At 42.7% G+C, this 13,269-nt stretch overlaps 1 protein-coding gene and 1 long non-coding RNA gene across 2 annotated transcripts; both read left to right on the top strand.

Annotated features, from left to right (window-relative positions):
* Window positions 1-2,855: 2,855 nt before the first annotated feature.
* LOC121398116 (RING finger protein 112-like) lies at window positions 2,856-6,711 on the top strand. Its single transcript, XM_041576706.1, has 6 exons — window positions 2,856-3,040; window positions 4,417-4,614; window positions 4,762-4,899; window positions 5,314-5,418; window positions 5,694-5,744; window positions 6,003-6,711. Exons 1-6 carry the CDS (start codon window positions 2,861-2,863, stop codon window positions 6,132-6,134), a joined length of 804 nt encoding a protein of 267 aa, XP_041432640.1. The 5' UTR covers window positions 2,856-2,860; the 3' UTR covers window positions 6,135-6,711.
* Window positions 6,712-7,100: 389 nt separating this feature from the next.
* On the top strand, window positions 7,101-9,231 carry LOC121398117. Its single transcript, XR_005964118.1, has 4 exons — window positions 7,101-7,926; window positions 8,130-8,253; window positions 8,690-8,820; window positions 9,167-9,231. It is a non-coding gene; the product is annotated as an uncharacterized LOC121398117 (long non-coding RNA).
* The last annotated feature ends 4,038 nt before the right edge of the window (window positions 9,232-13,269 follow it).

The raw sequence follows: 13,269 nt of genomic DNA, 5'->3' as shown, positions 1-13,269 counted from the left end.
GTCTGGCTGTTCATGTGACCGGCTTTCACTTTTGTTTTCTACCTCTTCCTTTTGTTAAATTGTCATGCACTTTGTATGGTCTTCCAACAGAACATTCACAACATCCATTAGTGCCTGGTCTTTTGTTTCTCTCTGGAGGGCCCTCACACTTTCATTCTTACATGATTGTTTGACCAAGGGAAAGGCTGGTTTTATTGTGAGATTACCCTTTCAAATTGAAAACAGTCGAAAAACCTTTACACTGATCCCATTTGGGGATCACTTTGTGCTTGGTGCTTTGGATGGGTCTTTATGAAAACGTTTTAGAGTGAACTTGAAATTCGACCAACTGCAATAAATTAAAAAATTTAAGAATTTTCAAACTCAGGTGAATGGGGTCGACCCACAAACTTGAATCAAATTTGAGTTGCGTTTTTTTTCTCCAAAAAAAACTTGATTTTCAGGAAGGCTGCAAACAACTCTGAATTGAGTCCAGGACGTCCCCCATAGTCGAAAACAGCAATTCGACAGGTTTAAGATTCAAATTCTTAAAGGGCCAGTATATGATCAATTTCAAAAATCAAAGTCAAATTTTTTTAAAAACTTGAATCGAATTTCAACTATTGCCAAATTTCATACAAAAAAAGCGAAAATAACAGTAAGATTTTCAATTAGAATTTTCCCTTGACCATTGATAAATCTGCCCTTAATAATGTCCCAATTTATACTTGTTAACAAGAGGACCCCTATCCATATGACCAGACTAAATATATCTTATATAAAATATCTTATAAATATATATATCACTTTTGAAAAAGGCCTTGGATTGGGCCGAAACGTTAGTCCTAAACTGTGTTATTTTCAATAAAACCTTTTTCATACTTTTAAGCCCTGAGAGTGCTGATCTTCTTTGGATGGATGGAGATATTATATTGATCATGCACCCAGGCAAACATTATTAATATTAATTTATTCGAGAGTGCTGGCTCTTTGCTGGTTATATATATATATATATATATATATATATATATATATATATATATATATATATATAACCAGCAAAGAGCCAGCACTCTCGAATATATATATAGTCCAAAGACCTAACGTACACCATCCATCAATTAATTAAAGATTACCGTATATACTCGCATATAAGCCGAGTTTTTCAGCACCCAAAATGTGCTGAAAAACTCGACCTCGGCTTATACGCGGGTCATACCGTAGCCAATCCCTCACCGGCCGCAGATACGCTCCTTCCGCGGCCCCAACACACCTCCCTCTCCCATAGCGCAGGACTGTCTGTGACTGTGTAGCCGGCCACTACCCACGTGGCGGCCATGGGCGCCGCCATTTTGGGAGCGAACGCCGGCAGGGAAGGACGCGCCGCCCGGAGCTCCTGGACCTGCTCCGGGCGGCGATCGTGACAGTCAGTCACAGACAGTCCTGCGCTATGGGAGAGGGAGGTGTGTTGGGGCCGCGGAAGGAGCATACGGTACCTTTTTTCTGCTTTCCTAGGTGCAGCACCTCATTGACCTTCTGAGCAGCCATGACAGGTGGGAGGTCACAGGGAAAACAAGTGGCAATTGTCCAGCTAATAGTTCTGACTCTTTTAAATCATTTTAGATTACACATTCACATTTTGAAATCTGACATGGGGCCCCTAGGCTTATACACAAGTCAATACATTTTTCCAGTTTTCTTAGGTAAATTAGGTACCTCGGCTTATACACGGGTCGGCTTATACACGAGTATATACGGTAGATCATCTACCTGGATGCTACCTTAAAAAAGCTGTATCATCGACTATCCAAGAAGAAAGGTGCACACCAGGATTTTTAATAATTTAAAACTTCATGTTTATTAAATAAATTAAAAAAGAACTGGCCAACGTTTTGGTCTGTCTCTACGACCTTTATCAAGACCTTGATAAAGGTCTTAGAGACAGACCGAAACGTTGCCCGGTTCTTTTTTTAATATATATATATATATATATATATATATATATATATATATATATATATATATATATATATATATATATATATACTGTTCATATATATATATATATATATTATTTATTTATTTATTTATTTATATATTATCTTATAAAATATCTTATATAAAAATATGCATTTTTTAAAATTGTTTGACTATTGTTTGACTATCCTGCACTATGGGGTATGGAAGAGATGGTAATTATTTGATTTAATATGTTGTAGCCCGCTCGCACACCCTGGCCTTCGGTAGTTCAGCGCCTGGTGTTGGAGGGATCGGCACCCTCCTCAGCAAACAGTCCAAGAAAACACTGGCACTCAAAGGCAAGCAAAAGCAGGGTTTATTAACGTTTGCAGAATAAAATACGCAAGGGTATAACCCTGCTTTTGCTTGCCTTTGAGTGCCAATTATTTCATTTACCCATCCCAGAATAATGATCCCTTCCTTGTCTGTAAACCTGAGACATAGGGAGCAGCTGGGGGAAAGGAAGGTCCCATTTTAGTTCATTTTTTTTTCTTTAAACCTACTTCTTTGCCTAGACATGTAGGAGAGGAAGTAGTAGAGGTAAAACACCTTTCAGTGCCTATTTATCTGGCTATTTGGATCATGGGGAACACAGCTGTATATTGCTCTTTTTGAGGCAACATTTTTGGTTTCATTTGAAATGGCATTTCTCTTTCATTCTGGCGTATTCTGCAATTATTTCAGGCATTTCAAAACGGTGGTTTCTAAGCTACAACATTGTGATATCCCATCATTCTGTCAACTGAAATACAAAACTCCCCATTCAGCCGGTGAACATTTTGTACTACATCAGTACATACACACTTTATGGTCAGCTCAAAATAACCACAAGGAAGCACTTTTTGTTTCAGGCTAATTAAGCATGAGGAGGAGAGGTGGTACCATCCAGAAGACCAGGAAAGATGGCACATGTCTCTTATGCAGCCATAATGCTCAATGGTTACAAACTATTCCCTGTGGACACACGTTCTGTAGAGGATGCATCACTCCTTACAGGAAAACCTCAAATCCCGAGGAGTATCATTGTCCTCAATGCAGAAAGGTAAGACAATGAACAGACAATCTGTGGTGCATGGGATGGTATCTACAGGCTCTGCACAGTGACAATGTCAGCTGGTTGATAACATTTGTAGAAAATCAAGTAATTTTCAGTAACTTGCCTGCTAAATGTAGGAGAATTTTTTTAGGGGGGGTATGTATTAGGTTATTTTATGAGGAATTGTTCCTGTCCAACCTTAGACTAGGTCCTTTGTGTAGATGTCCTAGTTATGGTTGATGGGAATCAAGGAGAGTCATGACGCCACCATTGCATTGTAGTTTATAAGTAAGTAGTCTGTTATCCTTGATGAATCCCCACCAGAATCTCCCAGATTCCAGTGCACATTTTCAATGGTAACTGGTACCTTGCTGGTAACCAGCTGTGTTACCTACCAGTTGTTATACACAAATGTCCAGTGATTTTCTGCTGAAGCCCAACATATTCCTATGTAAGTAGGATTGTATCTGGTAGTTTATTGGCTACGACACTACAGTGGCATTTCCAAGGACTCAAGGGGGCAAATTCACGAAGCACCGAACGCTAGCGTTACTTCGCTAGCGTTACTTCGCTAGCGTTACTTCGCTAGCGTTACTTCACTAGCGTTTGGCATTTTCGTTACTGCGCAAATTCACTAACGAACGCTGTCGTAGATTCGCTAGTGTTACTTCGCACCCTTACGCCTGGCGAATTTTCGCTACGGACGTAACTAAGCAAATTCACTAACGCACGCAGTGTACTGAACGCTACCTTTTACGCTAGACTTCCTTCACCACCTCAGACCAGGCGAAGCGCAATAGAGTAGATAGGGATTGCTTCAAAAAAAGTCAAAATTTTTTCTAAGTCCCAAAAAACGCTGGCGTGTTTTCTACATTATGGGTGATAGGCTGAAAAAGATCAAACATTTTTTTGGGGCTCCCCTCCTTCCCCCCTACATTTCCTGACTCATGGCAACTTACCTATACAGTGGGCACATGTGTAGGGCAAAATAAAATTTTTATTTGATGTTTTGAATGTTTTCTAGGCATTTGTAGTGCTGATACGTATTCCTCCATTGAAATTTGAATTTGGCGCCGTATGCAAATTAACCTTCGCTAGCGTAACTTCGCTTCACTTAGCGAATCAATGCTAGCGCAACTTCGCAATCTTACGCTACCCCTGTGCGCAACTTGGATTTTAGTGAATTTGCGGAGCGCTGGCGAAACTACGCCTGGCGAAGTGCGGCGAAGTTGCGTCTGGCGCAACTACGAATCTTAGTGAATTTGCCCCAATGTCTTTAAAGTAAGAATAGCAAATAAACTCATAATGATGCAATTGATCAAGAACCAGTGTACTAGAAAAATATGTGGCTAAAATCGAAATCTTTTCTGTTTGCCCTAAAGGATATACCTCCTCATGCTATACAGTTGGTGTATACAGACAAGTCAGGCCAACTACAAATAGAGGGATCAGCAGTAGAGATTTGCTTTGCAGACCCCAAGGTGTCGGAGTTTCCTATCCATGTAATAAGTGTCATTGGAGTGCGACATCTGGGGAAATCATTTCTCTTGAACTTCATCCTGAGAGCTCTTGCCAATCAGGTAACAATAACTTCATAGTACAAGTGTGGGAAAGAGCTGGGCACCTTATAATACAACATTACAATATAAAAACAAAATAGATGAATGATGGTAAATGGCTTGCAACACCTCTTAAATACAAATAACAACCTTTTCCTACATGTATAGGAAAAGGGTGAACAAAACATTCTTGGAGAATGGAACGAGTCTCTGACTGGATTTGAATGGGGATCTGGGACAGACAGCATTACCAGGGGTATATGGATCTGGAACAGACCGTTCATTCTAGAATTCAAAGGAAAAAAGGTGAGACTAAATGTTTATTAATGTTGGTCTTTAGTTGTTCTTGTTCTTCTCCTCAGTTCCTGACCTACAATAGCATACTTAACATTATTTCCTTCTAATTCAAACTTTTTCCCAGATATCCCTCACTAGTGATGGGCGAATAAATTCACCAGGCATGGATATGTGGGGAATTTACACGTTTTAATTTGTTCGGACGCCCATTGACTTTAATGCGTTTCACAAATTTGTCGCCATTTCACGACAGATTCGTCCATCATTATCCCTCAACTGTTGTATGTGGGAGTTAGGTTCCTGGACCATCATACATTTCAGGGCCCAGTAATAGTTAAAACCTTTGCACCTCCTGCAAGTGTGCCTCTTGAGTTTTGGTTGCACCCATATCTCCTGAGCTTATTTTTCTTTTGCTTTCTCCAGGTGGCTGTGTTTGTTCTAGACACAGAGGGTTCACAGGATATTGGGAGATCAGAAGACATCAGCATTAAGCTCTCTGCATTGTCCATGGTCCTTAGCTCCTACCTGGTATGTAGGTTCCAACAACATAATACATGGGTAGTAGGGATGAGCAAATAATTCACCTTTGCAGGAAATCTGGGATTTTTACCAGCTGTACAAAATTGTGTTTAGTGTATTTTGCACTATTGTCTCCAATTCATTTTGCTAATTTTTCAGCAGTTTAAGTAATTTTTTGGCAAAAGCAAAATTCTTTCCAGCAAAAAAACAAAACAAATTAATAATGCATATGTATATTGATTTTTTGTACTAATGACTGATGGTCTATGTTTGCTACTTCCTAGATTTTCAATGTTCACTCATTGTTGAATTCAACAACCCTGGACTATCTGGAGGTAAGAGTCTGTCAGTTAAATTGTTATCAGCTCTGATTTGCCCTGACATTGCTCGTACAAAAACCTAAGGCAGATAAATGCAGACCCTGAATCAGCCTCTCTGCTGGCATCAGCCTTCTTCTGTGGTTGCACCCAGAGCCACCGTGTTGGTCCAGGTGCTTGCAGAACTCTACTAAAGTTTAGGGTTTATAAAATAGTAGTATGGCCGGTGTTGGTTCATGTGCTCTGAATATGGAGTCATTTGTTTCCTCTTTACAGATATATCTGACATTTGCAAAGGAAATAGAAGAATCCTCTGATGGTCTATGTTTACAGGTAATCATCCATCCTCTTCAACTCACTTCCATTTATACTCACCTCTTCTACACCCCTGTCAAGGATGAAGAATGATGGATTATGCGCAAATAGACCATATTTAACTGAAACTATTGGGATACAAAGCCACTCCCTTTTTTCCCAACAAGATGGAAGGGCTCATTTACATTTTGAATCTTGCAGGCCTCCTTTTTTGGAGTGCAGAGTTGTATTAGTGAGGGGCAGGCCCTAAGGCCAGCAGTAAGAACCAGGCTGAGCTGCATCTCCTCACTAGAGGTTCACTTAAATATATATTTATTTTGTATTTATTTATTGTTTGGTGATATTAGTGGTTCAAACTGCAGTTTGTACCCTTGCTCAGACAGTCATTGTCTCACTAGCAGGTTGACAACAAGTTCTTTATTACCTTCCAAATGGTTCCAGTTGTCTTTATAATTCCATTACAAGAAGCAATTGTTGTGTTGTGGCCTGATGGCCAAAGTATTGTGACATCATTAGAGGCATCAACTTTTTCTTAACAAAACACAGAAAGAAATCGCCAGCGCTCGGTCTAACTCACGCTGTGGCGTTGACCAGCTGCCATAAACACCATTGTGCCAGAGCTCAGCCTCAGAGGCTCCAAGCTCTCCTAGCAGAGCACATAACTATTCCCAGTGTGAGCACAGCAAAGCCCATTCAACTGGTATTCATCTCCAGGAATCTCTCTCTCATCCTGTGCAGCATCTCTCACAAATATCAGGGTCCCGTTATCCCTGAGCCCACACAGGGCATAGCAACCATGTGGTGTCTCTCCATAGCCTGAGGTTTGCCCTGCAGCACCCCAGCAGACAGTCACTCCATTCTGCATTAAAGTGAAACTAGAAATGGCAGTGTGTGCACATTAGTGATGTGCGGGCCTGGCCAATACCTGCGGGTCGGGCGGGTTTGGGCCAACCTCGCATTGTTCTTCGCGGGCGGGTTTTGGTTGAGCTCTTCTCCTGCTCTCCCCGCCCGCCACTGTCAAATGTCGGGTTCATCTTTTAAAGACACTGCGCCTGCTCATCCCACCCCTTTTGTGATGTCATCGGCGGCGGTCTATAAAACAACCTGGAAGTTGCATGTGGGCGCGGGCTCAGGTAGAGTGGGTTAACGTCAGGTGCAGGTAGAGGAAATCCCGACCCGCACATCACTAGTGCACATGGCTCTGCACATAGCAAATGGTTGTGCAGCAGCGACACCTTGTGACACCCTCCGGTATCTGCCAGACACACTGCACTGGGACCAGGTTCCTGCCCTTCCCAACACTCTAAGTTAAACCTGTAGCTCAGAGGCAGGGGATTTCCTACCATTTGGTTCTCATATTAAGGAACAGAGGGGGAGTATTTATATAGCATCTACTGCTGCTGACACAGTGAGTAAAGTGAGCACTTTGTCAGAATAGCATTTGGCTTCCATTTTATCAACATACCTTGCACACCTTGTTAGCTAGGTTACACATTTTAACCCCAGTTTAGGGATGGTACATAACCTGGGGTGCTTCAGCCATTATATAACCTAAGAACCTTGTCCCAGGGGTGACAAAAGCAAAAATGCCCATGTTTTGAAGCACAAAGCTCAATCACACTCTCTACTAATACTAGTGACGCCAACCCCTTGACCCTGCTCTTATGCAATAGTGAAAAGTGTTGGCAAGTTACCTCAAGCAGCAGCAGCTCCATGTACATATACCAATAATCCTGATCTTTATTTATCCCACTTTTAATCTTCTTCATCCCCTGATTCCCTGTATTTTGTATTGAAGCATCTAAATATCGTTTTACGTGACTGGCAAGATTTAGAGAACTGTAGAAAGGAGGATGGAAATGCTTACATTCAGAAAGAGCTTGAGGTATGTGCTTCCATGTTTGTCTGTGTACTGAAAGAGCAATGTTAGCCCAAAGTGTCTTCAAAAATGTCCATTCTCACCTTTATGTCTTTCTGTTATGATAATTAACAGCACAAAAGGCTTTATCTCACTACACACAGACAGATTCAGTTAATACACAACTTATACATTGAAGGATTTCCATCTCTCCTTGTTTCTCCTAAAAGAAATTGAAAAATCTATCTCAGTACCAGTTTGTGAAATCAGCAGTTCAAAACCGATCGGTATCCTGCTCCATTTTGCCTCACCCGGGAAACAAAATGCTAATGTCAGGCCAGGGAAGGCTTTCAGGTAATACAGAATTATATGTAACATGTCTTCCCCTCAGCAGAATCCTCTCCATCACACCTTAAGCTCCTTAGATTCCCACCGTGGAGTTCAGCACTAGATGAAACATAATTCACTTTATTTATTTGGATGAGATGATCTGGAAGAACAGACCCCCTCAACCTTTTCTATTACAGTGTTAAGTGAGATATTCATATTTTAATTGTAAGGGCCATTCACCCTGGTTGCGGTGGGGACGCCCGCCTTGCCGGCTTGTTTCCCCTGTATGCGCCAGTAACTAGGGCGTGCGGCGCGCCTCTCCTGTTTTTATTGGCGCATGCACGCTGGCGTGTTGGCAAGAGCCGAGAACAGGGTGCTTAGCATTGGTTCTGAATTTAGGGTGCTGACCGTGACATTAATTTGCTGATCCTGAAATGTGTCCATTTTTTCTCTGTGCCAGATATGGATCCGATTTTCAGAGATTTCCTATCAGATCACTTGTATGAACTGGTGAACGGACTGCAGCGCTACATAAAAACTAATAACCGTGGTGAGACTGTGACCTGCTTGGAGATGCGAAATGTGCTAAAGGTTTGTGTGCTAAGTTACAGAATTATAGCAGATTTATCAAAATGTGAGTTTAGATTTTAATGAATAAAAACTCGCCCATGTTCTTTTCATTCCCATGGGATTTTTGGAAGAGTATTGGTTTAAAAGGTGAGTTCTAACTTGCACCCATCGATAAATACTATTTTTAAAATCCCATAGGAATGAATAGAACGTGGGTGATTTTTTTTTTTTATTAAAATCTAAACTTACATTTTCATAAATCTGCTCTATGATATATATGTTGTATATTTAGAATCCAAATGAATGAATACTAAAAGAATATACAGATAAACAAACCGCATAATAAACTGCTCATTTCTTCTCACAGACACTTGTGAATGTTCTGCAGAATAAGGAATACAATCTAATGTCCCCCGTGCAGGTAAATATGTTGCACTTTTAAAAGTTTTATGCAACAGTAGGGATGTCGCGGACTGTTCGCCGGCGAACTTGTTCGCGCGAACATCGACTGTTCGCGCTCGCCGAATGTTCGCGAACGTCGCGCGACGTTCGCCATTTTGGGTTCGCCTTACCTGGCGCTTTTTTTTGACCTCTCACCCCAGACCAGCAGATACATGGCAGCCAATCAGGAAGCTCTCCCTCCTGGACCACCCCCACACCCCCTGGACCATTCCCCTTCCATATATAAACTGAAGCCCTGCAGCGTTTTTTTCATTCTGCCTGTGTGTGCTTGGAAGAGCTAGTGTAGGGAGAGAGCTGTTAGTGATTTCACTGATTTGAGGGACAGTTGATAGTAAGTTTGCTGGCTAGTAATCTACTTGATACTGCTCTGTATTGGAGGGACAGAAGTCTGCAGGGATTTGAGGGACATTTTAGGTTAGGTAGCTTTGCTGGCTAGTAATCTACCTTCTACTGCAGTGCTCTGTATGTAGCTGCCTGCTGTGGGCACTGATCTCTTCTGATCTCATCTGCTGACTGCTGTAATAACCCAATAGTCCTTGTAAGGACTGCTTTTATTTTCTTTTTTGTTTTTTTACTTTGCTAGTTGCTACTATAAGAGCCCAGTGCTATTAGTCTAGCAGTGTTGGGGAGTGGGACTGTGCTGCTCCTAGTAGTTCAGCAGCACCAACCCGAGAATTTTTTTTTTTTTAATATACATATAATTTTTTTTTTATTTTACTTATCTTACTGTTCTTTAACGTGTACAGTGCTGTTTGCTGTTCTTCATAGTAGTGCACCAATAGTAGTGCACTTGCAGGCATTATTTGCCCAGTGTGTTCTTCAAACAACTGCCATCTAGCTGTGTGAGCTTGTTCACATTCTGTCTAAATATCAATAATAATACCGTCTCCAGAACCACCACCTGAGTGACGTTTTTCAAGCAGCAATAATATATTCCGTATCCACTGCTGTAGTAGTGTATACGTTGACCTTGTAGGCATTGTTTGCCCAGTGTGTTCTTCAAACAACTGCCATCTAGCTGTGTGAGCTTGTTCACATTCTGTCTAAATATCAATAATAATACCGTCTCCAGAACCACCACCTGAGTGACGTTTTTCAAGCAGCAATAATATATTCCGTATCCACTGCTGTAGTAGTGTATACGTTGACCTTGTAGGCATTGTTTGCCCAGTGTGTTCTTCAAACAACTGACATCTAGCTGTGTGAGCTTGTTCACATTCTGTCTAAATATCAATAATAATACCGTCTCCAGAACCACCACCTGAGTGACGTTTTTCAAGCAGCAATAATATATTCTGTGTCCACTGCTGTAGTAGTGTATACGTTGACCTTGTAGGCATTGTTTGCCCAGTGTGTTCTTCATTTTCAAACAACTGCCATCTAGCTGTGTGAGCTTGTTCACATTCTGTCTAAATATCAATAATAATACCGTCTCCAGAACCACCACCTGAGTGACGTTTTTCAAGCAGCAATAATATATTCCGTATCCACTGCTGTAGTAGTGTATACGTTGACCTTGTAGGCATTGTTTGCCCAGTGTGTTCTTCAAACAACTGCCATCTAGCTGTGTGAGCTTGTTCACATTCTGTCTAAATATCAATAATAATACCGTCTCCAGAACCACCACCTGAGTGACGTTTTTCAAGCAGCAATAATATATTCCGTATCCACTGCTGTAGTAGTGTATACGTTGACCTTGTAGGCATTGTTTGCCCAGTGTGTTCTTCAAACAACTGCCATCTAGCTGTGTGAGCTTGTTCACATTCTGTCTAAATATCAATAATAATACCGTCTCCAGAACCACCACCTGAGTGACGTTTTTCAAGCAGCAATAATATATTCCGTATCCACTGCTGTAGTAGTGTATACGTTGACCTTGTAGGCATTGTTTGCCCAGTGTGTTCTTCAAACAACTGCCATCTAGCTGTGTGAGCTTGTTCACATTCTGTCTAAATATCAATAATAATACCGTCTCCAGAACCACCACCTGAGTGACGTTTTTCAAGCAGCAATAATATATTCCGTATCCACTGCTGTAGTAGTGTATACGTTGACCTTGTAGGCATTGTTTCAATTTGTTTGCCCAGTGTGTTCTTCATTTTCAAACAACTGCCACCTAGCTGTGTGAGCTTGTTCACATACTGTCTAAATATCAATAATAATACCGTCTCCAGAAACACCACCTGAGTTGTTGTTGTTGTTGTTTTAAAAATAATGCCAGGCAAAGGCAGGCCGCCACGCAGAGGCACTAGGGGCCGTGCTGCTATGCTATCCTGTGGCCCTAGGAAATTGCCCAGTTTTAAAAAGGCAATGACCCTGAACTCCCAAAATGCTGAAGAGGTAGTTGACTGGCTTACACAGCACACCCCATCCTCTACCGTTTCTAACTTTACCACAACATCCTCATCCTCCACTGCTATGGCCACCCCACGTAACACTTCCTCCACCACCGGCGCCCCTTCTTCACTGGAGTCAGAGGAGTTATTTTCACATGAGTTTCTTGAACTGAGTGATGCGCAACCATTATTGGCAGAAGAAGATGAAGGAGATGAGGACGTTACACCAGATTTAATTCTGGCAGAGAACACAACAGAGATGGACATAATGAGTGATGAGGAGTTCCCCGCTGCTGCTTCCTTCTGTGAGCTGTCAGAAGAAATTGATGCATCTGAGGAGAATGATGATGAGGAGATTGATGTTTTGTGGGTGCCCAGTAGAAGAGAGCAAGAGAAGGATAGTTCAGATGGAGAGACGGAGAGTCAGAGAGGCAGGAGGAGAATATGACTTAGAAGAAGCAGGGAGGACAGCTCGCAGGGAACAGTAGGGCAACAACATGTATCGGCACCTGTGGTCAGCCGGCCAACGCACCCGCCATTGCCGCCAACGCCGCCAACTTCTACTGTTACCGCCAGATTGCCAGCTTCAAAAAGGTCAGCAGTGTGGGATTTTTTTAATGTGTGTGCCTCTGACAAAAGTGTTGTAATTTGCAATGAGTGCAGTCAGAAACTGAGTCTTGGGAAGCCCAACAGCCACATAGGTACAACTTCTATGCGAAGGCACATGAACGGCAAGCACAAAGCACTTTGGGAGCAACACCTCAAAGGCAACAGGCAAACTAAAAGCCACCCTCCTTCTGGTCCAGCATCTTACTGCTCTACCTCTGCTATCCTTGACCCGTCTGAACCACCCTCCACTCCGCCTTCCACCTTGACCACCAGTTCCCATTCCCAGTCATCTGCCCCCAGCCAAGTTTCTGTGAGGGCCATGTTTGAGCGTAAGAAGCCAATGTCTGCGAGTCACCCCCTTGCTCGGCGTCTGACAGCTGGCTTGTCTGCACTCTTAGCCCGCCAGCTTTTACCATACCAGCTGGTGGACTCTGAGGCCTTCCGCAAATTTGTAGCAATTGGGACACCGCAGTGGAAGGTACCCAGCCGCAATTTTTTTTCAAAAAAAGGGAATACCACACCTGTACCACCATGTGCAGAGCCAAGTCACCGCATCTCTGTCACTTAGTGTTGGGCCAAAGGTCCATATGACTACTGACGCATGGTCCTCCAAGCATGGTCAGGGCAGGTATGTCACCTACACTGCCCACTGGGTGAACTTGGTAATGGCTGGGAAGCAGGGAATGTGTGGCTCAACAACGACAGTGGAGTTGGTGTCACCGCCACGGATTGCACGCGGTTCTGCCACCACCTCTACTCCTCCTTCGCTCTCTACCTCGTCTTCTTCCTCTTCTTCCTCCTCTGCTGCTGGGTCCTCCTCCTCCACACCTGTGCACCCCCAGCTCCCCCTAGGCTATTCGACGTGCCAGGTACGCCGTTGTCATGCTGTCTTGGGGATGACGTGCCTGGAAAGTAGAAACCATACCGGATCTGTACTCCTGTCATCTCTGCACTCACAGGCCGATCGGTGGCTGACCCCACACCAACTGAAGATCGGAAAAGTGGTGTGTGACAATGGAAGCAATCTGTTGGCAGCACTGAGACTGCGCAATTTAACACATGT

Source organism: Xenopus laevis, chromosome 9_10L, assembly GCF_017654675.1.
Source record: "Xenopus laevis strain J_2021 chromosome 9_10L, Xenopus_laevis_v10.1, whole genome shotgun sequence".
Taxonomy (NCBI): domain Eukaryota; kingdom Metazoa; phylum Chordata; class Amphibia; order Anura; family Pipidae; genus Xenopus; species Xenopus laevis.
The sequence above is the reverse complement of the archived record's forward strand: the minus strand, read 5'-3'. Positions and strand labels throughout refer to the sequence as shown.